The 24,732-nt window shown below is 37.1% G+C and overlaps 1 protein-coding gene across 1 annotated transcript in view; it reads right to left on the reverse strand.

Moving 5' to 3' along the window:
• Positions 1-12,322: 12,322 nt before the first annotated feature.
• LOC128684489 (serine/threonine-protein phosphatase 4 regulatory subunit 2-like) overlaps positions 12,323-24,732 on the reverse strand; it is a 29,712-nt gene continuing 17,302 nt past the window's right edge. The window contains exons 5-7 of the mRNA XM_070097632.1: positions 20,779-20,945; positions 19,112-19,812; positions 12,323-15,543 (exon numbers count right to left, since the gene is read on the reverse strand). Of these exons, the coding sequence (XP_069953733.1) occupies positions 14,950-15,543; positions 19,112-19,812; positions 20,779-20,945 (1,462 nt within the window). The 3' untranslated portion in view covers positions 12,323-14,949. The remainder of the gene's footprint in view (positions 15,544-19,111; positions 19,813-20,778; positions 20,946-24,732) is intronic.

Below are 24,732 nucleotides of genomic sequence, written 5' to 3' on the forward strand. Positions count from 1 at the left end.
ATTCTAATCTTTACTGACGTTCATCTGTTGACAGTAGCATCATATCTGTACCACCATCATATCACCTGTACCAGTGCTAACGAGAGGGAAACACAGGAGACATCGTCAAATCAACAGTACAAAACTCCAAGGTATAGGACGGTTATCCCTCAGTGCCAGTCGTGGGAAAGAAGTGAATAGTTAAATAGTCAAGGTTAATGTTTTAGTAGCTGACCTATATTCAGCTGACCAGTGTACAGTGAGAGAATCATAGCAGAAAAAGCCAAATATATCTATAAACTCAAGGAAAGTCAGGTGGTGTTACTCCCCTCAGTGTTTTAAAAATGGCTGAGTCAGCAAAACAGGTCAGGAGACAACAACACGACACAACCCCCGATAAATGGAATTGAGGGGGATTTGGAAGGATAAAACCATTGATTAAACCTTTCTGGTCTACCAGAATGGAAAGGAGTTAGAAGTTAATTGGTGAAGCCAGACTGTGAAGTGAGGTGGGTAGGGGAGGGTGTAATAAGGGGTTAAATGTAAGGGTGTTGTGAAGTTAAGGGAAAAGTGAGCAGTGAAGAGGGTTTTGAAGAGGTTAACTGTAAGGGTTTTGTGAAGTTAAGGGAAAAGTGAGCAGTGAAGAGGGTTTTGAAGAGGAAATTTTACTAGTAATTCAGTGTAATTAAAGCAGATACTAAGTGTACTAGGGACTGGAAAAGAGAAATAAATATTATTGTATATGAGTAAAAGAGCGAAGAGTGAAAATGGCAGGCATTAGGGGGTACAGGCTGCCATAATTATATTTATATTTCTTCTTCAATTCCATGAAGAAAGAAATCAGTCATGGGGGCTGGAAAAGGTGAATGGAGTAACAGCGCCCTGGACAGTAAAAGCCCAACAGTTGCCATCCTACCAGAAAAGTAAATGTCACTATCGCCGCAAGGTATGGCAACACCGCATACCCAAACAAAAACAGTGGCACACAGCTCTTATTGTAGCGCTCTTAAGTGGTGATATCCAAATTAATCCAGGACCTCAAACTATTGTGCAGAGGCAAAACAGACAGATAAATGACGGCAATAATGACGGTCTAGTAGCTAGGGATGATAACCTTAACTCCATATGTAATGCATACATAGGTCAATGTGAGACAATACAGCCATTATTATCTCAAACACTACCAAACAGGTGCATACACTGTACTAAAGTACGCATGAAAAACAGAAAAGGCACCTTATGTAAAATGTGTAAGGGGTGGGTGCATGATGGATGTATGTACAATTATAGCAACGGTGCCAGAATTCATTTTGTGTGTAACAAATGCACTTTGGCACAGTTACCCTTTAGCAGTGATGACATTGATTTACCTAATTTTAATACAAATGACCCATTGCCATATATTGATGATTATGATTGTTTTATGAAAACAGGCCTTCACTTTATTCATGTCAATGCAAGATCACTTCTTCCTAAATTGGCAGAGATTAGGATTCTAGCTAACAAAATTAGGGCGGCAGTTATAACCATCTCTGAATCTTGGTTGGATGATACGGTGACTGACGACGAGGTCAAAATAGAAGGTTACAATATAAAACGCTTAGATAGGAACAGAAAGGGTGGTGGAGTATGTGCCTACATTAGAAATGACTTAGCTTACAACCCAAGACCTGATTTAAATAACAATAAACTGGAGATTCTATGGTTTGAAGTGCTGCTTCCCAAGACCAAACCCATCTTAGTAGGAACTAGTTACCGCCCTCCTACCCAGGACCAGTTCTTAGAAGACTTTTCCAGAGTCTTGTCCGGAGTTGAAAACAATTGCGAGACAATAATACTGGGCGACTTCAATATCTGTTTTCAGCAGCAAAATAACGGGCTATGCAAAAGGTATAAGCAAATTCTAGGATTAAATAGTTACACTCAACTAATTAATACACCAACCCGGATCACACAGTTCTCAGCCACCCTAATTGACCACATACTTTGTAACCGCTCTGAGAACATTAGTCAGTCAGGCGTCATTACCACAGGTCTTAGTGATCATTTCATCATTTACTGCACCAGGAAAATCACTAGGGATAGGATAGGCCTACACAGGACAATAAAAATGAGGTCAACTAGAAACTACAGTAAAGAAACACTGGTAAATAGGCTACACAATTGTGACTGGACAGAGATAACAAGTTGCACGGACGTAAACGATGCCTGGGAAAAATTCAAAACAATGTTCACTACCATCCTTGATAATATTGCACCAGTTAAAGAGGTTAGGATTAAACGAAGAACTGAACCCTGGATGACTACTGAGATATTAGATAATATGAAATTCAGAGACCAGCTGCTAAAAAGATTTAAAGCAAACAGACAGGATATTGCAGCACTAAATGAATTCCAAAGGGTGAGGAACAGAGTACAGAGACTTATAAAAGGAGCAAAGGCAAAGCACTACTGCTCAAAAATTGAAGAGTATAAGCATAACCCCAGAAAGCTCTGGCAACAACTAAAACAGTTGGGGTATAGCCATAAGCCAGTAGATAGGTCTAACATAGTACTCACTATCGATAATGAGGTATGCCACGAAACATCTAAGGTGGCAAATTGCTTTAATTCCTACTACACATCTGTTGCATCAACACTAGTAAGTAAACTACCAGCTGCATCAAATACCTTTAACACAGACTCTGATAAGTTTCAAACATACTATACCAATAAAGGGGTAACCCCAAACAGTTGTCAACTAGTAAGTGTATCTCATGACTTTATTCAAAAAGAACTAAGCAGGTTAAACCCAACTAAGAGCACAGGCCCTGATAACATCCCGTCTAAGTTCCTAAAAGATGGTGCTTCTGAACTGTCAATCCCTATTGCTCACATAATAAATCTATCAATCACCACTAATACCGTACCGGAGGGGTTCAAGGAGGCCAGAGTTACTCCTATCTTCAAGAAAAATAGTAGGTCTGATGTAAGCAACTATAGGCCTGTTAGTATACTCAGTATAATATCTAAAATTCTAGAGAGGGCGGTGTATTCTCAAGTAGTTAAGTACCTTAATGACAACAACATTCTCCATAGCTATCAATCGGGCTTTAGAAGATCCTACTCAACCGACACCTCCCTTATTAATCTGATGGATTACCTGAGAACTGAAATGTCAAAGGGGAACCTCATAGGTATGGTAACCTTAGACCTGCAAAAGGCCTTCGATACTGTCAACCACAATATATTATGTAATAAACTTCAAGCTATCGGTATAGGTTCTGTAGACTGGTTTAAGTCCTACCTTAGCAACAGGAGACAAATAGTCAAAATCAACAAAACAGAATCAGAACCCCTGCCGATAACATGTGGAGTTCCCCAAGGTAGTATTCTGGGTCCCTTATTATTCTTATGTTATGTCAATGATATGCCTATCAGTGTCAAGTGCAAACTCCTACTGTATGCAGATGACAGTGCTCTGTTAGTGTCAGGTAAAGACCCACAAGATATTGCTAATGTTTTAACACTGGAACTGGAGTCCTGCAGCAAATGGTTAGTAGACAACAAACTATCATTACACCTAGGGAAAACTGAAGCCATTCTCTTTGGCACGAAACATAAACTGAGAAGGGTAAATAATTTTAATGTTCAGTGTAATGGGGAGCCCATCACTTTGGTTTCATCAGTAAAATATTTGGGAATCCCCTTTGACCCATGCATGTCAGGAGAATTGATAGGGAACAGTGTAGTAAAGAAAGCGAATGCCAGACTGAAGTTCCTGTATAGACAAGCACAGTGTCTACCTACTGAGGCTCGCAGGACCCTATGTCTAGCCCTTATACAATGCCATATGGATTACGCTTGCTCTTCTTGGTACTCTGCCTTGACAAAAAAACTGAAAGATAGACTGCAAATCACCCAGAACAAAATCGTAAGATTCATCCTGGGGCTGGGACCAAGAGAACATGTAGGCCAGGATGAATTACAGCAGTTGGATATGCTGAATGTTGAAGACAGAGTAAAACAACTGAAGCTAAATCATGTTTATAAAATTGCTCACAAACAGTGTCCAGAATATCTTGCTGTCAATTTTGTCAAGGTTGGGAACCAAAGCAATCATAGTACTAGGGGGAGAGAGCACAACTTTGTAGTACCCACAGTCAGTGGCCAGGCTTCAAACACCTTTTATTGTACAGCAATAAAGGAATGGAACAGACTACCCGCACATGTCAAAGCCAGTCATAGCATGAACCAGTTCAAGAAGACTGCCAAAAGGTGTCTGATGAATGTAACTACAGAAAGGGAGGGGAATGATTTTCTATTTTTTAGCTAAAATACGTGTAAATTTTACCGTATTGTAGATATTCCTAGTAATGACCCTCGTATTGTAGATAGTCTTAATGACCCTCGTGTAGTAGATAGTCTTTTTAGTATGATAATAAGATGTTATCTTCATTATAGAATAATAAGAAAATATTATAACCTTTATATTATAATAATAAGGTAAAAGGACCCCAATGGAAATAAGTCACTCTGTCTGACTTTTTTGGGTTATCCTAGGTTCTCTACACATATGCTGCTATGTATGATAATTCTATGTAACTGTATTTGTGTATACCTGAATAAATTTACTTACTTACTTACTTACTTTACAAGTACATGTACAAGGTATACTAGTACATGTACAAGGTATACAAGTACATGTACAAGGTATACTAGTACATGTACAAGGTATACTAGTACATGTACAAGGTATACTAGTACATGTACAAGGTATACTAGTACATGTACAAGGTATACTAGTACATGTACAAGGTATACTAGTACATGTACAAGGTATACTAGTACATGTACAAGGTATACAAGTACATGTACAAGGTATACTAGTACATGTACAAGGTATACAAGTACATGTACAAGGTATACAAGTACATGTACAAGGTATACAAGTACATGTACAAGGTATACTAGTACATGTACAAGGTATACAAGTACATGTACAAGGTATACAAGTACATGTACAAGGTATACATGTACAAGGTATACTGGTACATGTACAAGGTATACAAGTACATGTACAAGGTATACAAGTACATACACAAGGTATACTGGTACATGTACAAGGTATACCAGTACATGTACATGGTATACCAGTACATGTACAAGGTATACCAGTACATGTACAAGGTATACTAGTACATGTACAAGGTATACTAGTACATGTACAAGGTATACTAGTACATGTACAAGGTATACAAGTACATGTACAAGGTATACAAGTACATGTACAAGGTATACAAGTACATGTACAAGGTATACTAGTACATGTACAAGGTATACTAGTACATGTACAAGGTATACTAGTACATGTACAAGGTATACAAGTACATGTACAAGGTATACTAGTACATGTACAAGGTATACTAGTACATGTACAAGGTATACTAGTACATGTACAAGGTATACTAGTACATGTACAAGGTATACTAGTACATGTACAAGGTATACTAGTACATGTACAAGGTATACAAGTACATGTACAAGGTATACTAGTACATGTACAAGGTATACAAGTACATGTACAAGGTATACTAGTACATGTACAAGGTATACTAGTACATGTACAAGGTATACAAGTACATGTACAAGGTATACTAGTACATGTACAAGGTATACTAGTACATGTACAAGGTATACTAGTACATGTACAAGGTATACTAGTACATGTACAAGGTATACTAGTACATGTACAAGGTATACTAGTACATGTACAAGGTATACTAGTACATGTACAAGGTATACTAGTACATGTACAAGGTATACAAGTACATGTACAAGGTATACAAGTACATGTACAAGGTATACTAGTACATGTACAAGGTATACTAGTACATGTACAAGGTATACTAGTACATGTACAAGGTATACTAGTACATGTACAAGGTATACTAGTACATGTACAAGGTATACAAGTACATGTACAAGGTACATACAAGTACATGTACAAGGTATACAAGGTATAAGTACATGTACAAGGTATACAAGTACATGTACAAGGTATACTAGTACATGTACAAGGTATACTAGTACATGTACAAGGTATACTAGTACATGTACAAGGTATACTAGTACATGTACAAGGTATACAAGTACATGTACAAGGTATACAAGTACATGTACAAGGTATACAAGTACATGTACAAGGTATACAAGTACATGTACAAGGTATACTAGTACATGTACAAGGTATACTAGTACATGTACAAGGTATACTAGTACATGTACAAGGTATACAAGTACATGTACAAGGTATACAAGTACATGTACAAGGTATACTAGTACATGTACAAGGTATACTAGTACATGTACAAGGTATACAAGTACATGTACAAGGTATACAAGTACATGTACAAGGTATACTAGTACATGTACAAGGTATACAAGTACATGTACAAGGTATACTAGTACATGTACAAGGTATACTAGTACATGTACAAGGTATACTAGTACATGTACAAGGTATACTAGTACATGTACAAGGTATACAAGTACATGTACAAGGTATACAAGTACATGTACAAGGTATACTAGTACATGTACAAGGTATACAAGTACATGTACAAGGTATACTAGTACATGTACAAGGTATACAAGTACATGTACAAGGTATACTAGTACATGTACAAGGTATACTAGTACATGTACAAGGTATACTAGTACATGTACAAGGTATACTAGTACATGTACAAGGTATACTAGTACATGTACAAGGTATACCTTAGTACATGTGCAAGGTATACTAGTACATGTACAAGGTATACTAGTACATGTACAAGGTATACAAGTACATGTACAAGGTATACTAGTACATGTACAAGGTATACAAGTACATGTACAAGGTATACTAGTACATGTACAAGGTATACAAGTACATGTACAAGGTATACTAGTACATGTACAAGGTATACTAGTACATGTACAAGGTATACAAGTACATGTACAAGGTATACAAGTACATGTACAAGGTATACTAGTACATGTACAAGGTATACTAGTACATGTACAAGGTATACTAGTACATGTACAAGGTATACAAGTACATGTACAAGGTATACAAGTACATGTACAAGGTATACTAGTACATGTACAAGGTATACTAGTACATGTACAAGGTATACTAGTACATGTACAAGGTATACAAGGTAAGTACATGTACAAGGTATACAAGTACATGTACAAGGTATACAAGTACATGTACAAGGTATACAAGTACATGTACAAGGTATACTAGTACATGTACAAGGTATACTAGTACATGTACAAGGTATACTAGTACATGTACAAGGTATACATACCTATCTACACATATGCTGCTATGTATGATAATCTATGTAACTGTATTTATAAACTTACTAATTTATGTAACTGTCTGTGTTCCTGTACCTAAATAAACTTACGTAGCGAAATGCACATGTATACTAGTGGCTTTGTTTAATATTATAATTTACTACCAGTACATGTACAAGGTATACAGAACATAACTGACATCAGTGACATTCTACTATATAGAAAGTTCCTTGTTATGCACAACATTTCCCAGAAATTTGGTCAGTTTTTCCCCAGGATGCGACCCACACCAGTCAGCTAACACCCAGGAACCAATTTTTACTGATGGGTGAACATGAACAACAGGTGTAAGGAAACACACCCAAAGTTTCCATCCTTGCCAGGAATCGAACCTGGACACTCAGCGTGTGAAGTGAGAGGTTTTGCCACCAGTCACAATATCTTACTAACATATAAGCTACATTTTATACACTGTAGAGATTAAGATTTCGTTCGGATTTTTAACCCCGGAGGGTTAGCCACCCAGGATAACCCAAGAAAGTCAGTGCGTCATCGAGGACTGTCTAACTTATTTCCATTGGGGTCCTTAATCTTGTCCCCCAGGATGCGACCCACACCAGTCGACTAACACCCAGGTACCTATTTGCTGCTAGGTGAACAGGACAACAGGTGTAAGGAAACGTGTCAAATGTTTCCACCCGCCGGGAATCGAACCCGGGCCCTCCGTGTGTGAAGCGGGAGCTTTAGCCACCAGGCCACCGGGCCTGGTGAAGTTTCTTTCAGCTCCTTTATGCTGTTATCATCAAGATTATGTACTGATTTTTTTTTAATCAGGGAGAGGCATTTAACCCATAAGTGTCATACTGTATAATAAAGGAACCTGTCTGACTTTTTTGGCTTATCCTAGGTAATTTACATGTATGTTATTACTATCATAATCAAAACCAAGTACTAAACCCTTACTATATATGATAATTGTACTTGTGTGTACCTGTGCCTAAACTAACTAACTTACCAGTAATCACTTTTCTGCTAAAATCGAAATGCAGGCACCTTTTCTTATTAGTCACAGGAGAGTAGTTATTATTATTTTATTACATTCACAGAAGAGTGGTAATCCTGGAAGGTCATGCAGCACATGGGGGAATAGAAGGCAATCAGGTTTGATACAAGGGAAGGAAGGTTATGTTCAGTTCTCTGAATTAAAATCCCCTCACTGACATCAAGGCATCTTTTAGGGGATTGTAGATGACAGCTCTGTCACCAAATTAAAAATCAACAATTCAACACATCCTTGTAGATGAGTTCCATCACGTCCAACTTCTCTTTCAACCACCCAATGTCTTCAGTGATTAATACCTCCAGTGGGTCCATTATTTTATTATAATCAAAAAGAAGCGCTAAGCCACAAGGACTATACAGCTCCAGTGGGTCCAGGCTTGGTATTATTAACAGTAAAACACCAGCTTATACTACTCATGTAATCTTATTTTATTATCACACTGGCCGATTCCCACCAAGGCAGGGTGGCCCGAAAAAGAAAAACTTTCACCATCATTCACTCCATCACTGTCTTGCCAGAAGGGTGCTTTACACTACAGTTTTTAAACTGCAACATTAACACCCCTCCTTCAGAGTGCAGGCACTGTACTTCCCATCTCCAGGACTCAAGTCCGGCCTGCCGGTTTCCCTGAACCCCTTCATAAATGTTACTTTGCTCACACTCCAACAGCACGTCAAGTATTAAAAACCATTTGTCTCCATTCACTCGTATCAAACACGCTCACGCATGCCTGCTGGAAGTCCAAGCCCCTCGCACACAAAACCTCCTTTACCCCCTCCCTCCAACCTTTCCTAGGCCGACCCCTACCCCGCCTTCCTTCCACTACAGACTGATACACTCTTGAAGTTATTCTGTTTCGCTCCATTCTCTCTACATGTCCGAACCACCTCAACAACCCCTCCTCAGCCCTCTGGACAACAGTTTTGGTAATCCCGCACCTCCTCCTAACTTCCAAACTATGAATTCTCTGCATTATATTTACACCACACACTGCCCTCAGACATGACATCTCCACTGCCTCCAGCCTTCTCCTCGCTGCAACATTCATCACCCATGCTTCACACCCATATAAGAGCGTTGGTAAAACTATACTCTCATACATTCCCCTCTTTGCCTCCAAGGACAAAGTTCTTTGTCTCCACAGACTCCTAAGTGCACCACTCACTCTTTTTCCCTCATCAATTCTATGATTCACCTCATCTTTCATAGACCCATCCGCTGACACGTCCACTCCCAAATATCTGAATACATTCACCTCCTCCATACTCTCTCCCTCCAATCTGATATTCAATCTTTCATCACCTAATCTTTTTGTTATCCTCATAACCTTACTCTTTCCTGTATTCACCTTTAATTTTCTTCTTTTGCACACCCTACCAAATTCATCCACCAATCTCTGCAACTTCTCTTCAGAATCTCCCAAGAGCACAGTGTCATCAGCAAAGAGCAGCTGTGACAACTCCCACTTTGTGTGTGATTCTTTATCTTTTAACTCCACGCCTCTTGCCAAGACCCTCGCATTTACTTCTCTTACAACCCCATCTATAAATATATTAAACAACCACGGTGACATCACACATCCTTGTCTAAGGCCTACTTTTACTGGGAAATAGTTTCCCTCTTTCCTACATACTCTAACTTGAGCCTCACTATCCTCGTAAAAACTCTTCACTGCTTTCAGTAACCTACCTCCTACACCATACACTTGCAACATCTGCCACATTGCCCCCCTATCCACCCTGTCATATGCCTTTTCCAAATCCATAAATGCCACAAAGACCTCTTTAACCTTATCTAAATACTGTTCACTTATATGTTTCACTGTAAACACCTGGTCCACACACCCCCTACCTTTCCTAAAGCCTCCTTGTTCATCTGCTATCCTATTCTCCGTCTTACTCTTAATTCTTTCAATAATAATTCTACCATACACTTTACCAGGTATACTCAGCAGACTTATCCCCCTATAATTTTTGCACTCTCTTTTATCCCCTTTGCCTTTATACAAAGGAACTATGCATGCTCTCTGCCAATCCCTAGGTACCTTACCCTCTTCCATACATTTATTAAATAATTGCACCAACCACTCCAAAACTATATCCCCACCTGCTTTTAACATTTCTATCTTTATCCCATCAATCCCGGCTGCCTTACCCCCTTTCATTTTACCTACTGCCTCACGAACTTCCCCCACACTCACAACTGGCTCTTCCTCACTCCTACAATCTCTATTTTATTAATGGGAAAGCAAGTGCTAAATCTGTGAGGGGTCAAACACTTGTATTATAATAAAAAAACAAATACTGAACCCACAAGGGTCATATAGCGCTGTCAAACACTTATAGGGTGGGAGGTCATCAAATTTGATTAACCCATAAACGGTCCAAACATATACATGTATATACGTTTTTACCGCTAGTGCCCCAAACGTATATATACGTTTTGTCATACATTCAACATTGCCACGATAAGCCTAAGTCGCCTAGACATGAGAATGGGTGTGCGCCATATTAAAATAATAGGGGATGCCTGGGTACCATATGCTCTTTTTTCCTATTAAAAAACAGCTATTTTTTTTTCTCAAAAAATTTGGGGCACTACGGGAGAGAACATATATATATATGTCGTGCCAAATATGTAAAACTTGCAATCTTGGCTTTAATATTATTATTATTACAATCAAGGGGGAAGCGCTAAACCCGGAGGATTATACAGCACCTGGGGGGGGATGTTGTGGAAGGCATTCAGGCTTAATTCGGGGAACTGGAGCACAGATCCAATTCCCTAAATCAAGAGCCCCTCACCAACATTGGCTTTAACAGCAACGTTCATCTTGCCATATAAGACAAGCAAAAATTTGTGCATGCAATAATTTCGCAAAAATCATTCTGAACCTAACGAAAAAAAAAATATATTTCATTGTGTTTGTTTAGTATTAAATTATTGTAAACTTATCTAAAATATATTTAGCTGGATTAGGCTAAAATAAATTGCGCTTATAATAATAGGTAAGTTTTCTAAGATTCTTTTGGTGCAAAATTATAAATTTTTACATTAACATTAATGAAAAGAAAATATATCTTTAAATGTATAAGAGAACATTTTAGAAAGGACTTTATTTTAAATGAGCTCTTGCTAATTGACCAGTTTTACCTATTAGGCACGACATACATGTATATACAGTGGACCCCCGCATAACGATTACCTCCGAATGCGACCAATTATGCAAGTGTATTTATGTAAGTGCGTTTGTACGTGTATGTTTGGGGGTCTGAAATGGACTAATCTACTTCACAATATTTCTTATGGGAACAAATTCGGTCAGTACTGGCACCTGAACATACTTCTGGAGTGAAAAAATATCGTTAACCGGGGGTCCACTGTATTTGGACCGTTTACGGGTTGAAGGAAGGGGACGGTAGCTCTAAATCATTAAGGAAAAAAAATTCCCATCAAGGCACTACCCTCTCATAGAAAAAGAGGATATTACAGTCATGGGGGAAACCTAAACCCATGGGGTCACAGTGCCAGGAGAATGGGAGGCTGGTTCAATCCAAGGAAAGGAATAGTTCACATTCTTTGTATTAATCACCTCCCTTGAATATTACTACAATCAGAACTAAATGATTGTATGACCCTGGAAGGGTCATAGTGCCTGGAAGGGTCATACAGCACCTCTCTTGAAGGGAAAGGGAGATATAAGCATTCTACTCTACTGTATATCCACAAAAATGCTGCACCAACCCATGCTGGTCATTCCATGCCAAATAAGAACAAAGGCATGCTATTTTATTTCCTCCAAAATAACTTGTGGGTAACCAATGCCCACCAGTTTGCTATGTATCTACATAAATGAGAACAAGTTAATAAAGCTCACAACTTTTACTTGCTTCAGTAAAACCATACCTGCAATATAATTGCTTGAATAAGTAGGTAAATGACATTCATGCATTGGCTTAATTTTTATTGGATATTTCTCTATAAAACGTACATTCCAGATGGAAAATAAATCAAACTATGTTTTTAAAGATTATGATCATTAAAATTTTGTATGTCAATAAATGATGTTTTTTTTTTTTTTTAAGTTGAGAAGATTATCAAAGTAGAGACATTTGACTATATAGCCAGATAGTAGCACAGTTGGACCTGGGAACTTCCTTAACATTTCCAAACTTTATGAAATAATACAATCTGATCATACATCACTGTACTCCACACTTTATATGTAATTTCTTAGCCCAATATACTAGGATCACAACCTGTACAGGCAATTATTTTTAGGAGGACCTAACCTGTACAAGCACCCTTGAGACCTAACCTGTACAAGCTTGTATTTTTGGAACAAAACCTATACATGCATGTATCCTTGGAACCTAACCTGTACAGGCAGGTATAACTTGATCATAATCTGTACAGGAATATATCCACAGGACCCACCCTATACAAGAATATATCCTTTCATAACCTGTAGAGGCATGCATCCTTGTCACCTAACCTGTACAGGCAGGTATCCTTGGATCATAAAATGTACAGGCATGTATCCTTGGGACCTAACCTGTACAAACATGTACACTGGGATAACAACCTGTGCATAGTCTTGGAGCACAACCTTTACAAGTATTCTGTACATTCATGGAACACAACTTGCACATGTACACTTCTCTGGAGCACAACCTATACATTATCGTTGTTATTATTTCGAGATGTTACGGAATACATGCTCCCAACTTTTTGTTTCATATTTGACTAGAAAACAACCACGAAATTTTATGTAAATCAAATAACACATTAGAACCTCAAAGCAGTAAAATATTGCTAAGTCAAAAACTCTCTCCTTTATCTACACATTTAACTAGCTGCTGAGTAAATTTGAGAACCTCTTCTTTAATGTTTTTGTCACTTTTGCATTTACTTCTCTGTCATCCACAGCAGTTCACAACTGTCCCTTGTCAATTTGAACTGCAAGGCTCATGAAGTATCTAAGTTCAATATTAATGCAATTTTGTTTAAAATATTTAGTTCTTTATTCATTAAAAAATAAAAAGAGGAAAATAAAATATCATGCTTTCAATACACTTAAACAGATACATAAACAAACTTCTGCAAAACTGCACAGAAAGTGGAATGAATTTTAATTGACAAGAGCTAGTTTTAGACAGTCAAGACAACAAAGACTGCAAAGCATTAGAGGAAAGGGTCTCAGATATACTCAGCAGCAGATTAAAGCAATGCAATAGAGGAAACAATTTTTAGAATACAACCACTAACAGTACCTAAATATCTGACTGTTCTAAGAACCAGAATCTTTTATATAAGGATATTTTATATAAGAACCTATATAGTATATAAATCACCTTTCCATCAAACGTGAAACTGAGAAAAGTTGAGAGCACGTATTTTGCAACTCCTCAAGAATCACCTTACTGTACCAGCAATGCACCAATGGATCACTTCTACAGTATAATACCCTTCAAGCAAATTGAAGTGCTCTTTCCGAGTATTAAAGTACCCTCAAAAAAGTATTATTGCGATAAACTGTCTTCTACCAGCCCCCACTAATTTACTAGCAATGTGGATAAATAGTGAACAGGTTCAGTACTATTCAATATTATACACAACAAACATCGTAGGTAACTATCCAGGGTCCAGCATTGGAAATATACCAGGTAAAATCATGGCAGGAAGCCATCAGTTGTCGTATAAATATATAAAAGTATCTGTTAATTTCAGCAAAAAATCTAACAGCTGTGGCACAATTCGGTGATGAATGCTAAAGTCAATACATTCTATTTTCTTGCCAATCCCTGATTAACAAAGTTCCATCTCTTGGCCTGGTAAACTGTAAAATGCTTCCCCAACTGTTACACTGATGATCATTCATAGGGAAGTGTAAATCTACTACTTTACTGTCTCTAAGATAATTATATTACAGTTCTTAGGTTAGGTCTATCAAAAGTAATCTACCTAGAGAACTAAGTACATCCCCAGTTTCTAAAGAATACTAATGGAATAAACACGTACCACACACCAGTGTTACATTACTGTAATTGTTTTTGCTTCACACCAATCCTACATTACTGTAAATTCTGTTTCTCCAATGTCTCAAAAATAACAAAGGAAAAGACATAAATCTCGTACCAAATACCATACTGATACACCTAGGATACTTAACTGAGGGCAATAAATGACTATTGTACACAATGTGGCAAGCATCTTTCCTTTTGCATTTGCTTTCAAGTCAAATCCGTAGATTCCCCATGAAAACTGTAAAAAAAAAATTAATTCACAGATATGTTCATCAAACACATACCCATGTATAAAAGAAAAGGCTACCTTTATCACACTTTAATGAGATGACTTGCAATATTAAAAAATAAAATTACCTCATAACTATTGTCTTTACAAAGAAATAAATTTGTAAGGAAAGTCAGGAAATTGCCATAAATCTATAAACCAGTGTCGTTCCCAAACTTAGATACAAAATATCTTGTGTAATAACTGTCTGAATGGCAGGTACAGCTGTGTAAAATAAATTTATATAAAAATATGCTAATATGTATTTTAAACTAATTTTATAATTATTTCATTAGTTGGCTCTTTATTTCAGACTCTTCAGGCTGAGAACTTGAGCAACTTACATTACCATTATCCTTTTCATTTTTAATATTGATTTCAACTATTGGACTATCTGAGGAGGTATTATCTGGTTCTTGATCAACTGTTGAATCTGATGATGGTGAACTACTGGAAGAAGCTGAGGCGGTAGTAGCAGTGTCTACGGTTGGCTCTGGACTACCATGTACAGGGGATGAGGTGCTTGCAGAAACTGCTGTAGGAGATGAGGCAGATGTAGATAGAGTTGGTGAGGTGGTATGAGCTGCTGTATCTGGAGGTGAGGATATGGATGGAGCAACTGAAGGATCAGGGGCTGTAGGTAAGGAGGGGTCTGTAGATGGAGATGGAGAAGAGATGGCTGAGAGCGATGTTGCAACAGCTGATGTTGCAGGCTTGTTTAATACAGTGTTGTTATGTGCTTGGGAAGTGCTGTCAGCTTCATGACTGTTAATACTTTGATCTTCCTGTATAGAAGTACTCTCTGATACACGTACAGAATCACTCCTGCTGCTGTTTTCCGCAGCAGCTGCTGCTTCTGAACTTCCTTCTCTTTCATCCTAAAAATACAAGTAAAGATTATTGATAACATACTACAACATATCTACAACTACTATTTTAATGCATATCTTATACAAAAAGAAGGTCTACATTAAGCTTAAAGAAAATCACCTTCATACTTATCTACACTATGCGTGCCATTTTCCACATGGTGCATACACAATCTTCTCACACATTCCCGACAATGAACATCTCCACTTAGTTATTGAAATAAATAAAAATACGAGTGAAAATTATGGGGGCTGATTTCAACAATGATATAATAAAAGATTAAAAAAGAGAAACCACTAGCAAGGCTCAGTGTAAGCAGTGACAGTACGAGACATGGCATGATTGCAATAAAAATGAAGAAGATAAAGGCTAGAAAAAGCTAACTGTCCAGGGAATTAACAGATCAAGTGCATGAGGACAGCACCTACATGGATCACTTCTGAAATGTAAGGTAATACATGTTCAAAGAAAAAAGACAGCATTACTCATTAACAAGAAACACAAAACAAAAGCTGTGTAAAAATAATTAAATATACACAATACAGAAACAATTACAAAATATAATAAGAAAAAGTTTAGTTATCCTCTTTAGGTCACCCTGCCTTGATGGCACATGGTAGGTGTGTTATAAAATGAGAAAATTGGCATGAAGTTTAAGTCTTACCAAATTTTGATATTTTTGTACATTTTAAAAACTGGACAAGAACATTGGTGCAAATCTGAAATGCCATATTTCTTCACCTCCCTGTGGAAAAAAAAATGTTATTTTATGCCTGAGCATCCATCAGGCTTGTGTGTGAATGTGTTAGAGAAGCTGAGTGAGAAGTGGCTTGACATGCTGTTGAAGTATGAGCAAGATAACATTTATGAAGGGATTTAAGCAAACTGGTTAGCTGGACTCGAGTCCTGGAGGAGAGAAGCACAGTGTCTACCCTCTGAAGGAGTGGGAATGTTCCGGTTTGATGGTTGTGCACTTCTGCCAAGAAAGCTACTGAATTATGGTGGATGTTTCCTTTCTTTGGTCACTCTTCCTTGGTGGGAGACAGCCAGAGTGCTAAAAAATATTTATTCTACAAAATAACTAATTTGCACAACATAACACTGTTTGAAATATGCACTAAGAGACCTTATTTCATATTAATATTATAATAAAGTGGTGAAGCACTAAACCCATAAGGGTCTTATAGCCTCTGAGAAATGAGAGATGATTAGTCTCAGTCTACAAAGGGAAGAATAGGCCCAGTTCCTTGGATCAAGGCACCTCCCTTATGTTGACCTCTTTTCATCTTATAACTTTATAAATAAAAATACTCTTACTAACAGGGTTTTAAATGAGCCTTGTTATACATTGTTTTTGTAACAATGGCCGTCACCCATCAAGGCCGGGCGACCCCAAAAAAAGAAACGAAAGTTCCTTTTTTTTTTTTTTTTAACATTTAGTAATTTATACAAGAAGAAGGGGTTACTAGCCCTTTGCTCAAGGCATTTTAGCTGCCTCTTATGACATGCATGGCTTATGGAGGAAGGATTTTTCTCCACTCTCTCAGTGTGTCTTATTATACGTAAGTTACCATATTAAGCAAAGAATAGAGAAAAGCTCAATACACTATATTATCTATAAGGAATTTAAAGAACTCTTTTAACTTTAACAAAGCCTGACTCAAAGTCAGGTATCCTTGCTGCATTATTATTATTATAATCAAAAAGAAGCCCTGAACTCCTTGCTGCATTGATCATCTAGATTCTAGAGTATTGCTATTTGTTCACAAGCCTACATAGCAATCACTATACACATGGTTAAGCCTTGTCAAGCACATAGCTTAATGAAGCTAGTTTCTAATATTCCTTATATTTGCTAGTGACTTCCATTACTTCAGTAAATGTCTTTCATTTGTTTTTGTGCCTCCTACAACCATTTGTTTTTGTGCCTCCTACAACCATTTGTTTTTGTGCCTCCTACAACCATTTGTTTTTGTGCCTCCTACAAACATTTGTTTTTGTGCCTCCTACAACCATTTGTTTTTGTGCCTCCTACAACCATTTGTTTTTGTGCCTCCTACAAACATTTGTTTTTGTGCCTCCTACAAACATTTGTTTTTGTGCCTCCTACAAACATTTGTTTTTGTGCCTCCTACAAACATTTGTTTTTGTGCCTCCTACAAACATTTCAGTTGAAGATCATTTCCACATCTTCTATCTTAAGGTTAACAAAATGCTGAAAATTCCTTTGATATTCCAAACCTACCTTTCCTTTTAATACCATGTGTTGAAACAGCATACTATAATTCATTCAGAGATAATAGCACTTTATTCCAAATCAATGTGTAATTATTAATGAAGAATACAAGTATATAAATATTGTCATGTAATACAAGAATATTGATGATTTAACTTTAACTAAAGTCAAATTTACATACAAGGTTCAATATATTACAATGTACAGGCAGGCCCCACTTTACAATGTTTCCCTAATACACCAGTTTTCAATTATACCCATTCTTCCTCAATTATACCCATTCTTCCTCAATTATACCCATTCTTCCTACAATTATATTCATCCTTCCTACAATTGCACCCATTCTTCCTAGAATCATATCCATTCTGCCTCAATTATGCCCATTCTTCCTCAATTATACCCATTCTTCCTCAATTATACCCATTCTTCCTCAATTATACCCATTCTTCCTCAATTATACCCATTCTTCCTACAATTATATTCATCCTTCCTACAATTGTACCCATTCTTCCTAGAATCATATCCATTCTGCCTCAATTATACCCATTCTTCCTACAATTATATTCATCCTTCCTACAATTGCACCCATTCTTCCTAGAATCATATCCATTCTTCCTCAATTATACCCATTCTTCCTCAATTATACCCATTCTTCCTACAATTATATTCATCCTTCCTACAATTGTACCCATTCTTCCTACAATCATATCCATTCTGCCTCAATTATGCCCATTCTTCCTACAAGAAATATGTTCACCACTCATTATAAGCTAAGGACAAAAATATTTTAAAGTAATGTGTGTACTGTATATGCATTTTTTAGGCCTAATTATATTGCTCAGAATATATGATAGTGTAAACATGTTATCAAGCTTTTATACACATTTGAAAGTGAAAACAGGCTATGATTCACTTTACAGTAATCTTTGCTTTACAGCAGTAGCCCAGAACCTAACTTGCTGTATAAGCAGGGCCTTCCTGTATATTATTTACTGAATTGTGGACATGGTCAACATTATGTCAAAGAGGGCTAGGCTAAACTAATCTTCATCCATGGGGTTGCTAGTCTAAAGGCTGGGAGAATCATACCAAAGCATCTTCACAGTTTTTTTTTATTCATCAACATTGCATCATCTTTAATATTCTAGTTACTGGCCATTGTCAACACTGGATTATCTTTATCCTAGCTATTGATTATCTCCACATTATGTGTAAGGAAAATGGCAGAATTGAAAGGCTAGCTAGCAAATATTCAGAAATATCAAGACGATTTGTAAACATAATTATGTACAGCAGTAAAAGTTTTCAAAACAGTTAATTAGGATCTGAAAAGACCTTACCTGAGGTGATTCTTTCATCTGTTCCTGTTGCTGATGATTTATTCCTGAAGTGCCTTCGACAGAATCTGGACTTCCCTCAGCATTTTTAGTTGGTACAGAAGTTGATAATGAACCAGGTGTGTCAATCTGCTCCTCAAGCTTTTTTGTTCCACCTCTACTGGAACTGTTTGAAGAACACACTTCTGGGGATAATGACAATGAAGTATCTTCCTGAACCTGAACTTTGTGTCTAATGTCCTTTGTTAGTTGAGTGGAATCCTCTTTAATAAACTCACTGGTTCCTACTTGTTGACCAAGTCTATCATGAAATGATTTGGCTTCCTTGTTATTTTTCACTGTTTGGCAAGTAGCCTCTGCTTCTCTTGAATCCATGACCTCTGTCTTGGCATTATCAGAGTTACTGCTGCTGCTACTACTACTGCTGCTGTCACTACCGTCTTCAATGGCTTCAGCTTCCATGCTCTCAGCATCAGGGGGAAGATTATAAGACTCACTCTTTTCCTTAATCTGTGATAATTCTTCTGAAGATCCTGCTGCTTTTTCTTCAAAGCTGCTTTCTGTCTTAACCTTCTTGGAAGGAGGCTCAGCTGTTTCTGCCAATGATTCTCTGCATATTTCATCTTTATGCAAACCACTGGGACCATTAGCTTCTGATCCTGTTACTTGGTTTTCACTGTCAGTAACTTCACGACTGTAAGATTCTGGAAGGTAAAAATAAACAATAAAATTAACCCCTTCTCCTGCATAAATTACTAAATGTAAAATGTAAAAACTCTGGGTTACCCTGCCTTGGTGGAAGGCAGCTGGTGTATTAAAACAAAATAATTCCTGACAACTTAGACAAAAGGAGAATGACTAGTGCATGTTTAGTTTAATTATGAGATTTTAAAAGCTACACAGAATGAATCCTGAAATAATATGGTTGTGCGACAACATATGACAAAAAGTAAATAAGACTCAAATGCTGATCCACCTCCTCCAGATAACATTCACAATATATTCATAGATACAATCATTCATGCACTTTTACATTTAACTCATCATAATTTTAGGAGTTTTAGTTGAAACTTTTAGAGTACATTGCAATACATATGTACTCTACTGCTACCACAATTACACAAGCTGTATAAGATGCAGGACATTTTTTGGAGTTAGTTTTTATGGGGTAAAAGTCACACCTTTTATGACCAAAAATGCAGAAATTTTGTAAATATTAGGTATAGTACATTACTGACACCTTAAGGCAAAATTTAATCTAATCACTTTCAAGATGCTTCCTTAATGTCCTGAAAACAAAAAGTAATCACACTCAGGAATTTGGCTGACCATATATTTTGTTACAGCCTCGCAGGACATCAAATAAAATTTCCCTAATACAGTTCTGTAACTGAAACATCCAATTGCAATAATTTTTGTTTCCTCATGATCATTTTCTAGTTTTATTGATACAGGTCAACCATCACTAATCCAGCATGTTAACGTTCATTATTTCTTGTTCACTTATAAAAGTGCATTGCTCTAAACATTTTAGCAGTTCACCTGTCAATTTAATTAATCTATCAACAGAGACGCTAGCCGAAATTAGTGCCGGATTAGCGATGGAACCGGATTAGTGACTGCCTAATCATTGATGGAAATTTTTTTTATAAAAATAGCAAGTAACAAACCATTTATATTATTATTTGTCATAGAGTTTGCAGGTGGTACTGGCATTGACAGCCTCTTGGAGGGGTGTGACATTGGGCAAGGTGCTGAGGAGATAGAGAGGGATGCATGGAGTCCACTTTCTTGCAGGCCATTGACAAGGGTCTGTTGTGCTTCTTCAGTACGTCGCCTAAGGGTACACAATGATCAAGGTAAGTAGTGCAATTAATAGTACTGTAATGTCATTTTTTTTTTTTTCAACAAGTCGGCCGTCTCCCACCGAGGCAGGGTGACCCAAAAAAAAAAAAGAAAGAAAATCCCCAAAAAGAAAATACTTTCATCATCATTCAACACTTTCACCACACTCGCACATTATCACTGTTTTTGCAGAGGTGCTCAGAATACAACAGTTTAGAAGCATACACATATAATAAAGATACACAACATATCCCTCCAAACTGCCAATATCCCAAACCCCTCCTTTAAAGTGCAGGCATTGTACTTCCCATTTCCAGGACTCAAGTCCGACTATATGAAAATAACCGGTTTCCCTGAATCCCTTCACTAAATATTACCCTGCTCACACTCCAACAGATCGTCAGGTCCCAAGTACCATTCGTCTCCATTCACTCCTATCTAACACGCTCACGCACGCTTGCTGGAAGTCCAAGCCCCTTGCCCACAAAATCTCCTTTACCCCCTCTCTCCAACCCTTTTGAGGACGACCCCTACCCCGCCTTCCTTCCCCTATAGATTTATATGCTTTCCATGTCATTCTACTTTGATCCATTCTCTCTAAATGACCAAACCACCTCAACAACCCCTCTTCTGCCCTCTGACTAATACTTTTATTAACTCCACACCTTTTCCTAATTTCCACACTCCGAATTTTCTGCATAATATTTACACCACACATTGCCCTTAAACAGGACATCTCTACTGCCTCCAACCGTCTCCTCGTTGCTGCAGTTACCACCCAAGCTTCACACCCATATAAGAGTGTTGGTACTACTATACTTTCATACATTCCCTTCTGTAATGTCATATATTTATTCAAAAGAAATTTTTTGCCAAATACTAAACAACAGTTCAGTAAACATACAATAAATTAACAAAACATACATTAGGAAACAAACTCACAGAGTAACACGCCCCAGATTAATAACCAATGTCTTTGATACCTGTACCAATCTGGGCGAGCTCTATGTTTTTTAATGACAAAAGAACATACATAGCTGACAGACTAGAACAATATGGAAGTGGTTCATGTGTTGAGTTACACTCACTACGCACCTGTGTTGCTGTTTTGAATGAGATTGTGCAGTGTGCTTTCTATGCCATGCTACAATACCAATGTAGCATTACAATTTTACCTAAGCCAAAATGAGTGCCAAAAAAGAGTACGAGGTAATAAGAACTGAAGCAATACTAACTTAAAGAAAAAGGCCAATAGTTGAGCCATGTGACTTGCTATCTTATATCATAGTGATGTTGACAAGAGACTAGTGACAAAGTGCAAGTGTATATCCTGTCACTGGCTTTACCTCCTTCAATACTGCTTTAATAATAATAATAATGCCATACTGAAATTTAATGAAAGAGGAATCCAAGTCTCTGGGGTCTGGAAAATTCGTTGAGGCCACTGTATGTTCACAACATTTTATGACCAGCTTTTAATTTCAGCTTTAAGCTCAGGCAAAATTTTCAATTATATTTCCTTAAATATCCCTAATAACAATAATACAGTACTGAATCAAATAAAAATGTATGGAGTATACAAAATCCACCAAGCCTGTTTTTAGAAATGGTGTATACCTGGAGAGGGTTTCGGGAGTCAATGCCCCCATGGCCAAGTCTGTGACCAGGCCTTATGCTTATGACTGTATGACTTGTTCAGACTTTTCACTGAACACTGGGCCAAAAAAGTTACTTGGCTGATTTTCCTAAAATATTGTTTTCATGTACAGGTCGGCCATCACTAATTCGGTAATCAGTTATCCGGTTCCATGAGTAATCCGGCACTAATTTCAACTAGCAAAATTTCAAATTTCATCATTATACTGACTCAGAAATTGTGCAGATGGTTGTAAATTCACAGCAGCAAGCCAGTGGAGGAGAAAGCTGTGATGAAAATGAGGAAGATGTAGCAGAAAGAATCTCTAGTGATAGGTTAATTAAGTGTATTCTAACCTAACCACTCTGTAATACAACAATCTCTACAGTCCAGCACACTAAAGGTCCCAATGATGCTGAATTAGTGATAGCCGACCTGTATTATGTTTGTAAGTAATTGAGAGTACTTACACATACAATATACAGTACTGTAGATAAAATTATGCTTTCTTAAATACTGAAAACAGCTAAAACTATACATGGGTGTCAAGAAAGAGTAGCTATTTCAAACATCTGAAGTTACAGAACAGAAAAAAGTGTTTCTCCAAATCACAAAAATTCTGATTGCTTGTGTTGGGGATGAACATAAACCACTAAACTTGAGGAGTGACTTCATTTGATATTACCAACAAAATACTGAAATCTCTTATTTGTTAGTTATTATATTCAGGGTAAAACACTCAACCCTTCGCAAGAATTAAGGCACATTTCTTGTGGAGAACATCTGTTAACAGTTTCTAAATTAGAAAGGAAATATTAAAGGAATATATATTAAGAAACAAGAAAGTAAAGATGAGTTTATATTGAATGTAAGTAGAAGTCTGTAAGATTTACCTGTCATCTTACGTGTTCATGAGACAGAAAAAAAAAGGCAGCAATCGTGTCAGAGTGCAAAACGTGTAACAGGCTTGCGTTTCACACTCCTTTGACAAGATCTTAGTACCTTCTTGGATAGTTGTTGTCCTCTTTTCTGGAAAAACACCTAAGAATAAATGTAAAATGTTTAATGACTTCTATTTTTATGTTGTGGACTATGCTAAGAATTCAGAAAAAAAATGTATTAAAGGTCAATACATATAATGTTTTGATTATTCATAGTTTCATTATTTTGTAATAAAACATTATAGTGAAGGAAACACAACCAATATGGCTTAACTTTTTTAAACTGTCAAATCTGGGCACCTCTGCAAAGACTGATATTGTATGAATAATGGTGAGTCTTGAATGATGGTTAAAGTGTTTCTTTCTTCTTCTGGTTACCTTGCCTTGATGGGAGATGGTCAACGTGTTGTGAAATTTTGAAGTAACAATTTCTATCTGATAAGGGTCTTATTTAGCAATGTTTGCTCATGGATTCATATTAAAACACTGTAGAATGTGTATGTATGTGCTCAGACAGGATCAATGCTTCTCACATCATCCTTGCATGATCAAAGTCAAGTCGTGAAAGAGTTGCCTTATTTGTGCATTGTTCCAGTTATGGCATTGTGCCTTTTTATGTTAGTTGCCTTATTGCCTTATCTGACACCAGTGCCACACACACTTTCTATATAATGACACCTCTTACAACATTTTAATCAGAGGTAAAACAGTTACTGTATTTCATTACTAAACGAATTTGGAAAAAAATATCAGGCATTCATAATCTGGAACCAATACCCCTGTTTACATGATTAATTTAAAAAGTATAATTAATTCACTTGTTAGGCACCTTCTGCTTTACCAATACTCACAGTAATTGCTGACTGCATTACCAGAGTTCCATAGTTCATTTGTAATATTGGATTTCAATAATGATGTCTTCCAGAAACACCTGCCTTTACAGATCTACTGTCCAAGGCAAACTACTCTAATGTGTCTGCCTTGATGAGGATTTTTTTTAACACACCGGCTGTCTCCCATCAAGGTAGGGTAGCCCAAAAAAGAAGCAGAAGTTTATCTTCTTTTTACATTTAGTAATTTATACAGAAGGGGCTACTAGCCCCTTGCTACTGGCATTCAAGTTGCCTCTTACAACACATGTGGATTACGGAGCAAGAATTCTTCCCCACTTCCACAAGGAGTATATTTACTCAAAATACTGA

This window comes from Cherax quadricarinatus, chromosome 4 (genome assembly GCF_038502225.1).
Source record: "Cherax quadricarinatus isolate ZL_2023a chromosome 4, ASM3850222v1, whole genome shotgun sequence".
Classification (NCBI taxonomy): Eukaryota; Metazoa; Arthropoda; class Malacostraca; order Decapoda; family Parastacidae; genus Cherax; species Cherax quadricarinatus.